The following is a 17,370-nucleotide window of genomic DNA, read 5'->3' on the forward strand; positions in this document are numbered from 1 at the left end:
GCCATCGAATACCAGATTTGGCAGGTCTACCATGGGTTCCCAGATAGCAGCTTCACCCGGAGCACATGTGACAGATGTGAAAAGGTCTGGAGAAGCCGGTAACAACGTTATAGCTGTGTCCCAATTCAGGGTCTGCATCCTTCGGAGGACCCGGCCTTCTCGGTCTTCGGAGGACGCGGCCGACGTAGCGAAGTGCGAGGTTTGTGACATGGGACGGTCTAGCCTCCGTCGAGCTGCTCAGGTTGCCTAGTACCATGATACTAATCGCTGGAAACGTTTCATACAGCATTGTTTGACAGAGACATTTTTTATGTTCATTTGTTTGTTTTTATTTGAGCTTTGTTTGATTTGTTGAGTATCTGAGGCTGACACCACGGGACTATAAGAACATGATTGTTGGGCTTCATTTCTGTGCTGAATAGTCATTTTAAGATTAGCTAGTAAATAAAAATTAGCTTATGTTGTTCATGAGACTAAAGTCATCTCACTTTGGTAATGTAAACATAATATGGCCAATATTAAAGTTATTATTATATTAAACTTTAGTTATTGCAGCAGTGAACTTGAACTCCATGTCAAATACTGAGCCTCAGTAAAGATTGAAGTTGCAGTTATTTATATTTCCTATCACCTTAAATCTTCACTCAAAGACAAGTATCTCTGACAGTGTATATATAGATGTATTATATATAAGAGACAAATATTGCTCCTTTATTATGTTGGCATTAGTAAATGTGGCTCAGTGCTTACAAACATGTGTAAAAAGACAATTTACGAGCTGTGATAACTGTTTCTGATAAAATGAAGAGTAGACTGATATATGAAATACAGTGGGGCAAAAAAGTATTTAGTCAGCCACCGATTGTGCAAGTTCCCCCACTTAAAATGATGACAGAGGTCAGTAATTTGCACCAGAGGTACACTTCAACTGTGAGAGACAGAATGTGAAAAAAAAATCCATGAATCCACATGGTAGGATTTGTAAAGAATTTATTCGTAAATCAGGGTGGAAAATAAGTATTTGGTCACCTCAAACAAGGAAAATCTCTGGCTCTCACAGACCTGTAACGTCTTCTGTAAGAAGCTTTTCTGTCCCCCACTCGTTACCTGTATGAATGGCACCTGTTTGAACTCATCATCTGTATAAAAGACACCTGTCCACAGCCTCAAACAGTCAGACTCCAAACTCCGCCATGGCCAAGACCAAAGAGCTTTCAAAGGACACCAGGAAAAGTATTGTAGACCTGCACCAGACTGGGAAGAGTGAATCTACAATAGGCAAGCAGCTTGGTGTGGAAAAAATCAACTGTGGGAGCAATCATCAGAAAATGGAAGACATACAAGACCACTGATAATCTCCCTCGATCTGGGGCTCCACGCAAGATCTCATCCCGTGGGGTCAAAATGATCATGAGAACGGTGAGCAAAGATCCCAGAACCACACGGGGGGACCTGGTGAATGACCTGCAGAGAGCTGGGACCAAAGTAACAAAGGTCACCATCAGTAACACACTACAACGGCAGGGAATCAAATCCCGCAGTGCCAGACGTGTTCCTGCTGAAGCCAGTGCATGTCCAGGCCCGTCTGAAGTTTGCCAGAGAGCACATGGATGATACAGCAGAGGATTGGGAGAATGTCATGTGGTCAGATGAAACCAAAGTAGAACTTTTTGGTATAAACTCAACTCGTCGTGTTTGGAGGAAGAAGAATACTGAGTTGCATCCCAAGAACACCATACCTACTGTGAAGCATGGGGGTGGAAACATCATGCTATGGGGCTGTTTTTCTGCCAAGGGGACAGGACGACTGATCCGTGTTAAGGACAGAATGAATGGGGCCATGTATCATGAGATTTTGAGCCAAAACCTCCTTCCATCAGTGAGAACTTTGAAGATGAAACGAGGCTGGGTCTTCCAACATGACAATGATCCAAAACACACCGCCCGGGCAACAAAGGAATGGCTCCGTAAGAAGCATTTGAAAGTCCTGGAGTGGCCTAGCCAGTCTCCAGACCTCAACCCCATAGAAAATCTGTGGCGGGAGTTGAAAGTCCGTGTTGCTCGGCGACAGCCCCAAAACATCACTGCTCTCGAGAAGATCTGCATGGCGGAATGGGCCAAAATACCAGCTACTGTGTGTGCAAACCTGGTAAAGACCTATAGTAAACGTTTGACCTCTGTTATTGCCAACAAAGGTTATGTTACAAAGTATTGAGTTGTATTTTTGTTATTGACCAAATACTTATTTTCCACCCTGATTCACGAATAAATTCTTTACAAATCCTACCATGTGGATTCATGGATTTTTTTTTCACATTCTGTCTCTCACAGTTGAAGTGTACCTCTGGTGCAAATTACTGACCTCTGTCATCATTTTAAGTGGGGGAACTTGCACAATTGGTGGCTGACTAAATACTTTTTTGCCCCACTGTATTCCTTTATTGGGTGAGAAAATCAGACCATGTCATAACTGCTTTAAGTCATACAGAATAGATATCAGAGCCTTAAACAGGCTGACTTCTGCTAAATGGGTCAAACTGGGCAGAAAGTATACAAACACATAACATCCTTATAGAATATGATGTAACACTATAGATCAACTTACCTCAGAATATATAAAGCATATGAGCAATATGATGCAACAAACACAGCAGTGCTACTAATGCAAAAAAAACGCTGTCTCAGTGTGGACGGGAGGCCAAAACGAAGACAAAATGATGCGTTTTCAAACGAAAATGAATTAGTGTGGACGTAGCCTGAGGGAACAATGGGCTGGGAGGTCAGTTCATTTCCCATAATTATGCAAATTCTCATGACACTTAACAGCGTACAGTATGTTACTCTGTTTGTGTTGGGGGACCCGATCCTTGGGGTGGACCAATTGGGATTTGAAACCCACAGAGATGTAGTGTTTAGAAAAATGCGTCTCAAGTGCTCCGATACTCCTGACTCATACAGGAACACTACAGGTTTTCGCTTAGGCAGCAGTTGTCCTTCTTTCCTGGATTGGCTGGAGCCTTCTTTTGGCGCCTTCCCAGCTTTGACAAAAGTTCAGCTGGGATAACCATCTTTACTCAGGGCCTTCTTGTCAAGAGGGCCATTTACATGGAAAGGGAAAGACCATCTCTGAATCGAGGAAGGGGCCTAAGGGTACATCTTTCACCATCTTACAATGCTGTGATTGCAGCCGTTCCCCAACTCTCTGTGAATGGTCCTCATGGCCATCTCGCCCTATGACAGCTGGGATAGGCTCCAGCGCCCCCCGCGACCCTGAAAAGGATAAGCGGAAGCGAATGGATGGATGGCTTTAAAACCAAGTTGACTCTGCAAGTACTAACATCACTAATGTCACATAACTTTGCCGACATGTGGCCAATAGTAATGTTTTAAAGTTCTTCGTTGTCAAACATATGCACATAAATAAGTGGCATAATATTCAGTACTTGCTTTTAAAAGTTTATTCTTCGGCTGCCCCGTTTCAGCCATCCGCCTTTTTTTTTTTTAAATTATCCACACTCAACGCCGCGCTATGAATTCTGGGATATGTTGGGCCACAAAGGATACACCGACCCATCCTTCAAATTTGGGGAAATGAAGGACGCATTTGGAGCAGTGATGTAATTGGCCAGCTTATGCTGCCTGTAACATCGTTCAGCATGACTGGTACTACCAAACCGGTCATGGCTACAACTGTAGCTTGCCTCCACCAGTGTATGAATGTGAGAGTGAATGAATAGTGGTATTGCAAAGCGGTATTGTAAAGTGGTATTGTTCTGTGCCCCTGTACCAGTTTCCTTTGTTAGAATTCCCACTGCCTTTGTAAATCTAGTATTTCACGTAGTTCAGTATCACTCCTGTTTGCTAAGGTTATTAAAGTCTCATGTTATTCCTCTTAGTTCAGTGTTTTCATAGTTCACAGTTGCATTATGGTCTCCCCCTTGAAAATAAAGTTCTGTTAATTACGCTCACCCGTGCCTCACTGTGTGATCTGCACTTGAGTCTGGTTGTCTGGGTTGGCCTCGGCCATGACTCTACAGCCTAGGCAATGGTACCCTTACTGCTATTAGATATCCAGATGAAATCCTTGGATCTACTGTCAGACTAGTGGGTCCTGAGTTCCTCCTGGTGCACAATAGTGCACATCTTCAAGAGTATGCAGACAGTTGATCTGCATACAGTGGGTAAAATAAGTCTTGAACAAGTCACCAATTTTCTAGGTAGATATATTTCTAACAGTGCTATTGGCATGAAATGAATTCAGTTGTGAATAAAAATCAAATAACCACTGAAGAAGATTTTATTTTACATTCTGAGTTCATCAGAATTAAATTCATCATACCAGTACCTGTTCTCAAAGTACATCTTTAGTAAATGGACCTCTTAATGTATGTATCCAAAATGAGTTTGGGCATCCCTTTCTTTTAATATTAACAGTTTAATGTTATCTGTGCTAATCGGAAATGTCTCAGATGTACCATTAATTGGCAACTGCACAAGCCATTTTCCATCAGTGCAGTCGGTAACACAGTCTCCACTGTTCCTACAATTGTTGATGAACACATTGGACTGACAAGCTACACTCATATCTGACACTTCATGTACCAATACCTTTTCTCAGGGTTAAGTTGAACTCCAGCTGCAGCCTCTGGGGCTCTTCACTATCGGCTATATTGCAATCACATATCTATACATCTTTATTGGCACCAAAATCACAATAGTCTCCTAGCTTCTACATTCTCGCCAAGGCGTTGGGAACGTTGATGGACATTTGTGAATTTTGTAATGCCTGGGCTCAAACATTTTATACGAATTATCCTTAACATATTGTTTGTCTCTTGGTCCAGTTTAGTAGCAACTCAAAAGCAGGAAAAACGTTGCCTCCAGATCGGCCATTCTGCTGGTTGAGTAAGGCCAAACAAATCAGGTTCAAATGATAGGATTCTATGGCAGCCACAAGATAAATCAGTTTATACATTCAGGTTTATGAAAACAATTTATTTCAAAACATTAATGTATATTTTATAGTAGTTTAGCATTTGATTTGTTGGTTACCTGTTGAGAATCTTTTGGCTATATTTATGTTTGCTTTCTGAAGCAAAAAGCTAAACCAAAATGCACAGTCTGTGTTCTGAGTGTTTGGTTTGTGAAAGTAGATGAGGCCTCTTTGGTCATTTCCTTTTAAAACCATACATGCACATACATACACTTGTATGATGGCACACATGCATATGTAATGTTACTGCGCTTTGGCAGGAAATAACACTGATACTGCAAAGTGGCGGCTCTTTTTAGCCCAGTGTGATTAGATTAGTGAAGAAGATGGTTTCTGCTGCCACCATTGCTGTGTTTTTGCTCTGCTGCTACTTCAGTGCTTCCTCAGGTACGGTACAAATAATCTTATTATTCTGTCTGGTTTATTTTTTAGCTCTAAAATCCAATCTTACTGATTATGATTTTATCTATCTATCTATCTATCTATCTATCTATCTATCTATCTATCTATCTATCTATCTATCTATCTATCTATCTATCTATCTATCTATCTGTCTGTCTGTCTGTCTGTCTGTCTGTCTGTCTGTCTGTCTGTCTGTCTGTCACTGTACTATATTTTTTTCTTGTTTTTTAAATAAAAACGTTAAGGTTTTGTAGTTCTTAAGCAATTACAAACACATAATTTGCTTTTCTAATATTATCTGATTATATCATCTGATTCCTCACCTTCTTTTCTGTTTCAAAGGCTCTCAGGATGATTGTGTTTATGCTGCAACAGGCTCAAGCTTTACTGTGCCCCTTAAACATGAGTTGAAGGAGTCAGCTAACCTGAGATGGTTCAAGGACAGAACCATAATCTTTTATCGCAGAGGTAAATATGTGATCACGGGGAAAAATTATTATGTGGATTCAACTGGATCACTGAAGCTGACACGACTGACCAAAGACATGTCAGGACGATACATCCCAGAGGTTACCAATGCAGATGGACTAAATGTGGGACATTTACCAAGTGTGCGTTTATGTGTATTAGGTAAGTAACAACACATTATACATATATTTATTGTGTTTGTACTTCTTCTATAACAACAACCAAGTGTGCTAATGTATCAGAAGCTGTTCCAGTCACACTCTGTGATTAAGTGTTTGCTTTTATTTTAAAGTTACTGTTCAGTTTTATCAATCAACAGTACTTGTTATTATCAGCATTAGTTTATATAATGTTGATATAAATTTTCTTTGCTCAGACCCCGTGAAGAAGCCCAAAGTGACGATGACGTGTATTGAGGCACAAAAAAATGTCAGTTTTAGTTGCAATATTGGTCAGGTCAGTACAATATTTACATTTTATGCTTCATATGTATATATATATATATATATATATATATATATATATATGTGTGTGTGTGTGTGTTACACATGTAATGTTTTACTTATATTTACATTATTTAAATTTCATTTTGAGCATTAAGTAGCTTACTCATAATTAAACTGCTGAAGATTATGTAGACAAAGGCCTCATTTCTCATCTACTGAAACTAATTCAAGTTTTTACCTGTGCTGTCAATAAGCATCCACTCACAAATGTTGTTTCAGCACAGTTTGAGTCTCTATGCGTCTATTACTTAATTATATAGGCTGTGGAATTAACCAGAGTGTAGGAAAAGATAAATATATTACTAAGTTTAGCCAAGTTTGGCTTTTTATGTTAGACTTACACTCAAAACCTTCAATTAATCCACACATTGAGTTTTCTCCCACAGGATGACACGATCGAATGGTTAATGAATGCTAAACGGTTGGCAGAAAAAGGGAAGACGGTGATGAGAGTAGCCAAAGACGTGGCAAACGGCCATTTCTCTTGCAATGTTTCTAACATCATCAGCTCTGAGATCAGTCTGCCTGTTCAACAAAACTGCTATAAGCCTGGTAAGTATTATGTGCTATCAAGTGCACAAATCTTCAAATGTACCTTTTTCCAAATGTTCATCAATTGAAGTCGTCATTTTATTTAACTCATATGCTAACAAGATACTTTTCTTCTCCTTTTATTTTAAAGCTTTTGCCCTGAAATACTATTTGGAATTATAAAAATATCTGCTGATTGTCAATGATTTTTTCAGTTTAAAAGTTGTATCTTATTGTACATTATTCTCACAAAATTCTCTCTCAAAGTAACTGGGACGAAAAAGTAAAAAAACAAACAAACAAAGCAAACAGAAAAACTGTGACAAGCTAACAGTAAACAGCCAATAGCAAAGATCTATCGACAGTAATGTATAATATAAATATAGAATCACAGCACAGGCGAATTCTCCACGTCTTTCGAGCATGTCTCAGTGCAGTCCTTCATGTTTTAGTTTCTGTTACTTCTGTAGCTGTTCTGTCATCTTATTGTCTCTCTAGAAAGACTTCCAGTGTTGTGTTTGCTCAGATTTGTGGGTTTTTTTCTATTATATTTTATCTGTTTCCATTGTGTTATATTGAACTTTTATCGATTTATATTTTTGCAGCATTTTCCATTTAATCAGGGTCAAAATACTTTATTAATCCTGAGGTAATTATGTTGTAACAGTTGCTGCAAGACAATGAGAACAGTGACAGACTGAACTAAAATAATTATTACAATATATTACAAAATATAAGAAATAGCTCTAATATATACAAATATCCAGAATATTACAGAGATGAAATTTATATGGCATTTTACTCTAAACTGTAAAACTTGTTTTTTTGTGCTGTGTGCCAAAGGATGGAACTATTGCACTGTGTACTGTGCGTTCGATGGACGAGATGTACAGGGAGATATCCACGGGCAGGAATGATTTCCTGTGTTGTTAAGCGGTGCATTCGGGTAATCTCCTGTGACTGGCCAGCAGGTCAAAGAGTGCATCCAGCATTGTTCTTATCTTGGACAACAGCCGCCTCTCTGACACCACCTGAAGGGAGTCCAACTCCATCCCCACAAAATTACTGGGCTTGTGGATCAGTTTATTGAGTCATTTTGCATCTGCAACCCTCAACCTGCTGCCCCAGAACGTAACAGCACAGAGGATTGCGTGATGGGGCAGCAGGTTGAGGTTTGCAGATGCAAAAATCACTCAATAAACTGATCCGCAAGCTCAGTAATGGTGTAGTCTGTTTGATCAGGGCCACCGTAGCAATAACTTCCTAAGGTCTAAGCAAGTCATTTTTATCCTCGATAGACAAGAATAAATTGTGTCATTTTAGTATTCTTTTTTTTTTTAAATCAGAAACCAACACAAAAACAATATCATTATGTGAATATCCAGGGTGCACCACCAAGAAAAAAATAGATACGATTTTTAAAAAACATAACAATTTTAAAACTGTTTCGCCATTTTAAATTCAACTTGGAAGAAAGAATCTAAATATCAAAACATTTTTTTATCCAAATTTCTGGAGGATAAGCATTTGTGATGGCTGCAGTTACAGCCACACTGTGGTAATATCTGTCAAACATGAGTGTTACAGAGGCTTACACATAACACTACACTCACATTTTTCTTTTATTAAATATAGGATTTAATTTACAGGGTAATAAAGAATTGGTTTTGGTTTAAATGTATTTACTTATACAATCACATAATACTGTATTCTAAAATAAGTGCGCACATTTTAGTTTACATTGTTATGTATGTATGATTTAATCTCTGTTTTCTGAGTGGCTGCTGCTCCCATTACCTTGGTTGATGAGCTAACATCAAACACGGGAAAGGGGGTGGAGCAAGCCTATATGGAGACCTGCAAATTTGGTCACACCACAATTCTGGATCATGGGGTTAATAAAAAACCCTTTTTTGACTTTAACCTCTGCCGGAGTTCCATCTCAGCATTAACCTGAACTCCTAAGCAGGTTCATACTGTATATGGAAAGATATCAAAAAGCTGAGGTAAACATGTTCTTTGCTTGCAGTGTTTCTGTAATCAGCCAGTTTATCACAAATGCTTAAAGCCTTGTGAATATTATGTGCTATCAACTGTCTGTTGATGGCTGAAATGACCATTTTATCATAAACATCTACAAATACATTTTTCTTCTTGTATTATTTTGAAGTTTTCCCTGATGTATGTGACACTGACGTCTGTATTCCAGTGCGCAGTGGAGCAGGTATGTTATGTTACAGTTATGCTGAAATAAAACACAAATTCACTGTTTTTTACATGCATAGTTCACTGTTGTTTTTGTCTTTCCCCATCAGGTATTCTTCTGTTGGTGATCCTCACTGCCATTGTTTGCTGTACTCATAAAAAAGCAAAAGTCATAAAGGGTAAGATTATTATTATTATTATTATTATTATTATTATTATTATTGTTACAAGCAAACTCCAGCCTGTGGCACTTTGCATGAAAACACAGGCATGTTTGTCAATTTATTGTGTTATTGTAATCTCCATTATTACAGTGCATATAGTGAGATGGCAAAAAAGGCTTTAAAACATATTTATTGTTCTTCTTCTGCCACCGAGGGGGAATCGCTACCTTATCTAGGAGGAGGTGTTTGTGTTTCTCAGGGATCCCAAGGGCTACATTGTCTTTTGCTTTTGCCCGCTGGTATGGTCTTCCATGGCAAATTGGTCCTGTGTGAGGAACCAGACAAAGAGTAATTCAAAAGCCCCTGTCAGTCGAAGATCCAGGGAGCAGTTCACCCTCCCCAGAATGGGGTTACCGGGGCCCTGCCCTGGAGCCAGGCGCAGAGAGAGTGCCTGAAGGCGAGCGCCTGGTGGCCTTAGTCCATGGGGACCCTCCTGTAGGCTACACCACCTGCAGGAGGCACCGTAGAGAAGTGTGTACTGGGTGGCAGTGTGTGCAAACCACAGTTTGTCCATAACAAACACCATGTTTGAACATGAGGGTCTCCATAAGTGGACGTGGCACCAGGACACCTAGGCCACAGATTGATGATCTATAAATCCATGATTTATTTGCATCATCAGACTGCAGCCATATGTTTTGGACACTCAGGTAAAGAGGGGTGGTGAGCTGTCACCTGATCACCATGTATTGGTAAGTCGGATCAGATGGTGGAGGAGTTGCTGGACAGACCTAGGATGCTTAAACGTATAGTGAGGGTGCGCTGGTTGATGGCCTCCAGCTCACACTGAAGCAGTTTGCAGCTCAGTGTGAAGCGGCAGAAATGAGAATAAGCACCTCCAAGTCTGAGGCCATGGTCCTCAGCCGGAAAAGGGTGGAGTGCCAACTCCGGGACAGGGACGACTTACTGCCCCAGCTGGAGGAGTTTAAGTATCTCAGGGTCTTGCAAAAACACTCTTTCCTATTGGTGGAAAAATGTACCACTTCGACCAATCAAAATATGATATGGCAACATGGCATTTGGTTGTTTAGGAAGAGGGGGAAGTTTTAGGAGCTACAGCTTTACAATGTACAATTCATATATGCATTTCAAGCTACAAAAATGATTTTTTACTTTTTGTGTTTGTTACAGTAAAAAATATAACCTTTTTCAACTCTGATTTTATGTTTTTGTCTGATTTTAGATTGTGCATTAATTATGTTAATACAGCATGTCAAAATGAAAACATAATTGTAAATCCAGACATGTAAGATTGTGCTGAAAAGATTGATACCAAACAAGGCAAGATAAATACTTTTTAAAGGTGAAATGTGGAGGTAAAATCAAAAGTAGTCAAAAACAGCCATTATAGCCTGGACCCCAGAGGGTTAAACATTTTTTAAAGTACCACAATAGTTACTTTTCCTAGTAATTAGTTACTTTTATAATATTGTAACTCAGTTACTAACTTATTTACTTTTTTGAAGAAGTAACTATTAAATATAACTGATTACTTTTTAAAAGTAACTTGCCCAACACTGCACAAAGCAATCCAAATTCACAAACCCTGCAAACACCACCACAGTGTCCATTCTCTGCACTATGCTCATTCAAATTAAAAAATTTTGTATTTTTTTGTAGCTGACCAAATACTATCAAACCTATGGTGCTATTCATAGCAGAATTTGCTTTTTACCTAAAATACTGAGCTATGGCTTTAATTCTGCAAGTCTGACATGTAATCTTGTGTTAACAGATAAGGATGAGCTTCCACTGAAACAGCAACATCATCATCAGAAGCAGCCGGTTGGTAGCGTCCCGGAGCCTGACATCTGTGCAGACTGTGGTCTGGAGGGAGACAACAGGATATAATGTAATCATTATTCAGACAACAAGCTGTTAATACCTCTACTTTTTTCCTCTAGACCAGTTCATCTTGGCTGTTAGACCCTTCAAGACTTCAATGACTTATGTAATCTTTCTGGCATTTTTTTTCTTTCTGTCTGATTCAAAGATTCCCAGGATGTTTTTGACCTGTATGGTGCAACAGGTAGTATCTTTATTGTTTGTCTGAAACCAAGCTGGGCAAAAAATTGACCTTAAAATGGAAACACAATGATGAGAAAGTCTTTTCACAAAGAAAAGTGAAGGACATGGCATATCCAAACCAACAAGCCTGAAGACAAACAACTTGAGAAATGTTGTTTCAATGAATATGGAAAATTAGAAAAACAAAATGATCTTTATTTGTTGTGGGTAGCTAACAACAGAGTAGATTTATTGTGGTTATATGTTTTGATTTTTAATCTACTCATTAAAAACTGCTACATCTGTGATGCATCAAAAGCTGTCATAAGCACCTTTGTCATCAGTCTTTATTTAATGCATCATCAGCAATTCTTCATATAATATAATATTAATGTATAAACATTATATAGTTATAATACAATCTCAGGTTATGTGCAGACAGTGTTGGGGAGGTTACTTTTAAAATGTATTCCACTACAGATTACAGAATACATGCCCCAAAATGTATTTTGTAATGTATTCTGTTACGTTACTCAATGAGAGTAACGTATTCTGAATACTTTGGATTACTTAATATATTATCATGCTTTTTACAACTACATGAATGTACTATTGCTGTGTGATTTATTACTATTACTGCAGGTTACTCGCCATACCAATACCAACTAGATTTTTAATTCTTAATATAAATGAGTAACAGTAGGTGCACATTAGGTAAGGCTGCACTTTTTGCAGTGATCTCATATAGAAAACTATTCTGCGCGAATATAAAACAGGTTCGTGGCTCCGAACCGTAGTAAAGGGACCTCTGGCTAATACGTTGGGTTCCGTGTTGGGCTCGTAGCCGAAAACTAGCTTTTCTTTGTTGTCTGGATCAACTTTGCTAGCGGGAGCCAGAGAAAAGCTGCTCTAACTGAACTTATTGTTTTGGAGAAAAACATGAACACAGTGTACAGTTGTGTGTTAGCAGCTTACTTACAACTGGACTACATTCAGCTTACCCATGAGGCTACATTCGTTAGGGCGATGCCTGTAACACTTTGCCTATTGCCTTCATATTAAATAATTTTTTTAATACTCAATTTTATAAATATTTCTTCAAGTCATTATGTGGGCTGTAGGTGACATGGGCCACGAGATTGAGACACAGGCATTAGAGCCTCTTAATGCGAGTTTTGTTTGGGTTTCCACCGACGTGGAATTACCAAAAATAGAGAGGGGACAGCCGAACATATGAAACAGGAAAACACAGCCGTGCACTCCCTTTATTTCAACAAAGTAACTGTATTCTGAATAACACCTTTTTAAATGGTAACTGTAACGGAATACAGTTACTCATATTTTGTATTTTAAATACAATACATGTATTACGTTACTCCCCAACACTGTGTGCAGAACTCTGTAGTGATGAAGAATTGCACAGGAAATTCAGAAGCCACGTTTAGCCCTTTGCACACATACTGGTCACTACAGTGGACAGCTATTCAAAGGCTGTGTGCTTGTATTTGTGTCAGTGTTGATGGTATACTTGCACATAAACCACTACACTGGGCACTGATGTGTCTATACCCTGCCACCCACTGGTCGTTTGATGTTACTATAGATGTATAGTAGCCTACGATACACCTTGGTAGATTCTATGTGCAATAATTCTCATATGCAATATTACTTCTTGTCAATCCCTATATACAGATATATTTTCAATACACGTGTCCATATTTATGTTTCCAGTGGGACAAATAAATACAGATTTGCTGCGTGTGTGTGTGTGTGTGTGTGTGTGTGTGTGTGTGTGTGTGTGCGCGTGCAACATTGGCATTTGTTTACTCAGATCCAAGGCAGGCCAAACCTCTGTGTTACAACCTACAGAAATTCCTGCCGTATACAAAAGACACACATTCGCAAAATATGGGTGCACAAGTCTGTTTTATTTCAAAGTGTTTCAAACTTTACAGCGTTTGCAGACCCAGTGTCCATCATCCCTGCATTTGGCACAGGTGAATTTGTGACATGTTGCACAGGTAAACCTGCTGCGATTTCTCTTGCAGCTCTCTTGCACCTGGCACTGCGTTGTCTTTACAGCCGCAGCAGCTGCAGCAGCTTCAGCAGCCTGCCTCTGTGCTAATATTTCCTTGTGCTGCCTGAATCGGCACAAATTGTACAAAATGTAGGCATTCACCGCCGCCAGGTCCAGCATATTGTAGAAAACTGCTACTGGCCACCTGCGTGTTGCTGCTCTTACGAAATACATCCGCACCATTTGGTCCAACACGTCTACACCACACTGTAAAAGCAGAGAGAGAGAGTCATGAGTATGTGTGCTTTTTTTCTATAGGCCTATATAGCACACATCAGAAGACATTGTAGCACTGGTGTAAAATTATACACACATTCACATACCTTCATGTGGTTATAGTCTGTTATTGTGTTGGGTTTCCTCTTTCTGCCGTCACCGATCGTCACGTCTTGGTGCATGGAAATTAGAACACACACAGTCTTGTGTTTTTTTGGGGGGGGGTTTAGGTGCATAAATTGTCAAGGAGACACTGCCGCTTTTAAACACGGAAGTGGAGAGTACCTCTCACTGTGCAGTGTCTTTTTCAAATTGAGGAAGTTCACGCCGGACTTTATACACTGTGCCCAGTATTGTTTTTTTGCACTGCAACAGTCTGTGCAACAGTGAAGTAAAGAAATTGACCGTTGTGACATTTCTCCCATCATCCAAAAACGGCTCCATCAGTTTCATGACCACGTTCTCTGCCAGCCTCTCTCCCTTCTGACAACTGGGGTCCTTTCCCAAGTAAGGAGATGCACTGCAGACATATTTGGTCTCCAAGTCAGTGGCCATCCAGAACTTGATCCAAAAGTTGTCTGGATTGGTTGCCGTATACTGTGTGAATGGGGAATGCAATGCCACTCCTACACATACACAGTGTTGGGGAGTAACGGAATACATGTACCGCCGTTACGTATTTAAAATACAAAATATGAGTAACTGTATTCCGTTACAATTACTGTTTAAAAAGGTGGTATTTAGAATACAGTTACTTTGTTGAAATAAATGGATTACACTGCAGTATTTTCCTGTTTCATTTTGTCGCGGGTCAGGACTGTTTGGGTTTTGTTTGACAGCTACGTTCTGTTGTTCCAGGCGGCAGCGTTACGGTTGCCATGGTTACAGGGTGACGCGCTCTCTCTGCGTGTTTCCTGGGTGAGAGAGCGCCTTTTTGTTGTTGTTGTTGTGCTAAGCTAATAGGCAGAATGCTACAGGTATAGCCCTAAAGGATGTAGCCTCATGGGCAGTGTAGTCCGTGCTGCAGGGAGAATGGACTGCCATACACGTTATGTGTCTGTGAGCGCGAGGAGGGAGAAAAAGGAAAAGTACGAGTTGTCATCGAGCAGAAACGGGAGCTGGAAGCATGTAAATATAATAATAACCACTGCAGCCAAAAAGAGTGCCTGACGAGCCCAGTTCTAAGTAAGCTATTAAGACTCGACTGTACACTGTGTTCGTGTTTTCCTCCGAAACAATAAGTTTCGTTGGAGCAGCCTTTCAACGCCTCTCTCTGTCTCTCATTAGCAAAGTTGACCCAGACAACAAAGTAAAGTTATTTTTCGGCTATGAGCCCGACACAGAACCCGACGTTTGAGCCGCGGACCTTCAGTAATAGTAATAAATCACATTCATGTAGCTGTAAACAGCATGATAATATGTTAAGTAATCCAAAGTATTCAGAATACGTTACTCTCATTGAGTAACGTAACAGAATACATTACAAAATACATTTTGGGGCATGTAATCTGTAATCTGTAGTGGAATACATTTTAAAAGTAACCTTCCCAACACTGCACATACACAGTCACAATGGAACAATAGAAGATCTGTGCTGAGAGTCAAGGAACTCCACTGCTGAATGCAGGAACGATGTATATTGTGAATGTGTGTCTTTCATATTTGCAGGTTAGTCAGTGTGTGGGATATTTTGTAGAGATACGGCAGGCATTTCTGAAGATTGTAACACAGAGGTTTGGCCTGCCTTGGATCTGAGCTACTCTGGGTAAACAAATGCAAATGTGCCAGGCCTCACCGATAATGGGTGGTTTGTACAACAAAAGCAGGTGGAGAAATGAGCTGAGGACCTGTGAAAATCTCAGCAGGGGGTGAATAACACCTCGGGACTTGCACCAGAAAATAAAAAGTCAGTAATTCTAGTAGGTGTTGGGTTCAGAGAAGTTACGCAAATTTGCGCAGGTTTAGTAAATCTAGTGTTATTGTGTTTAAATACTGAAAGTACGATTAATAACTTTTAATTGTACTTCCCTAACAAGATAATGAAATTAATGTTAAAACAGTAACTGATCATTTGTTGCAGTTTTAGAGTGACAAAAAGTGCGAAGGATGATTACTAGGGATGGGTATTGATAAGATTTTCACGATTCCGATTCCATTTTCGATTCTGTTTAACGATTCGATTCTTTATCTATTCTCTTATCGATCCTTATTTTTAAAAAAGGAGAACACTAAGGTCGATTAGCTTAGAACTTTGTTTTATATCGTCTCTTTGAACAAGATAGAAATTTAGAAGTAACATGGCCTTACAAACCCAACAGTGAGATCTTAAGAGATCCACAGCCTACGGCTCTTCAATGGGGTGTCACAGGGACCCCAGGAAAAAAAAAATTGTAAATGTAAAATAATAAAATAAATATTCTTCCGTAGCAATTAGACAAGAATATCCAGTAATGTCCCTGCCTACAATTAAACACATTCACTTACCATAAATCGGGGGCATCTGCTGTGGCAAGTGGGTGTGGCAGCGGCTTGCTTGCACCCATTTGCTACTCTCGTCTGATCTCGGAAGCTAAGCAGGGTCAGTCCTGGTCAGTACTTCAATGGGAGACCGCCTGGGAATACCAGGTGCTGTAGGCTTTTGCACTTCACACAAACTGCAGAGGGCGCTGCTGCTCACTCCCTCCATCAATAATAATAAACACTATTCTTCATGATAAACGGTCAGACAATAAAAACGCTGATTTATCCAAAAAAAATTTAATAGTTATAGTTAATGGCAATATTAATATTAATTTCCCTCGGGATGAATAAAGTATTCTGATTCTGATTCTGATTCTGAAAAAAAGACCTGTCAGCAGATTTGGGCTGTAATTAACAAACAAAAACAAAAAACATTTTCTGCATAGACATCCAAACAGGAGTACTTTCAACGTAGCACTCTTAATTCTTATTCTCATGTATATATCTCATGTATATCTCATGCACATATCTTCCCACGTAGCACTTTTAATTCTTATCCCTACTTTTATTTTTTTCCATGTCTATTTAAGTGCTATTTATGACACTATGTTTGCACTGAAGCACCGCAGCAATTTCCTAATGTTGTAAACCTGCTCAACATTTGGCAATAAACCCCATTCTGATTCTGATTCTGATTCTGATTCTGATTAAAAATTTCAGTGACAACATGATGCAGAGTTTGAGCTCTGACTCAGGTTCATCTTATCTCAATAACCCATTGATCTCCTGAAATTAACAATGCATACTTTATTTGCCACATTACACTCACAGAGGTGTTTATTCTCACTTATTTGAAATAAAATACACTTTTAATTTTATACATGATGGGATATTCAGTTTCTTCTTCAGTTTTATTTCATTTTACTTTCCTTAGAAATCAATGAGTAAAAAAACAACAACAAAAACCCCAGCAATGTTTTTCATTTAGTTTAATGTTGAATGTTAATTTAATGTTGAACTGTGAGGGAGCACAGGACAGGATGCTGTAGCAGTAACAAGAAAAATCAGTTCGTATTGTCAGGTTTTAAGAAGAAGTCATTTCAGAAAAACATACATTTATATTTTATGTCTAAATTATTCATAACCACCCAAATTAGGACAGTTTGTACTTGAGTTTTTGGTTACCTCTTGAACATCTCTAACTGGAGATTATATTTAAATATATTTGCTGAAGCAAGAAAACCTAAAAAGCATTTTGTTTTAAGTGTCACATTTGCTTTG

General features: G+C 39.2%; 1 protein-coding gene across 1 annotated transcript in view; it reads left to right on the plus strand.

Annotated features, from left to right (window-relative positions):
- Nucleotides 1-11,340, plus strand: part of LOC146547900 (SLAM family member 9-like) — a 140,809-nt gene extending 129,469 nt beyond the window's left edge. The window contains exons 5-9 of the mRNA XM_085265736.1: nucleotides 6,756-6,921; nucleotides 9,071-9,124; nucleotides 9,216-9,284; nucleotides 11,065-11,181; nucleotides 11,323-11,340. Of these exons, the coding sequence (XP_085121862.1) occupies nucleotides 6,756-6,921; nucleotides 9,071-9,124; nucleotides 9,216-9,284; nucleotides 11,065-11,180 (405 nt within the window). The 3' untranslated portion in view covers nucleotide 11,181; nucleotides 11,323-11,340. The remainder of the gene's footprint in view (nucleotides 1-6,755; nucleotides 6,922-9,070; nucleotides 9,125-9,215; nucleotides 9,285-11,064; nucleotides 11,182-11,322) is intronic.
- Nucleotides 11,341-17,370: the final 6,030 nt, after the last annotated feature.

Source organism: Mchenga conophoros, linkage group LG23 (genome assembly GCF_057382185.1).
Source record: "Mchenga conophoros isolate Kocher_MC1m ecotype Shallow Benthic linkage group LG23, M_conophoros_male_GT1.1, whole genome shotgun sequence".
In the NCBI taxonomy this organism is placed as follows: domain Eukaryota; kingdom Metazoa; phylum Chordata; class Actinopteri; order Cichliformes; family Cichlidae; genus Mchenga; species Mchenga conophoros.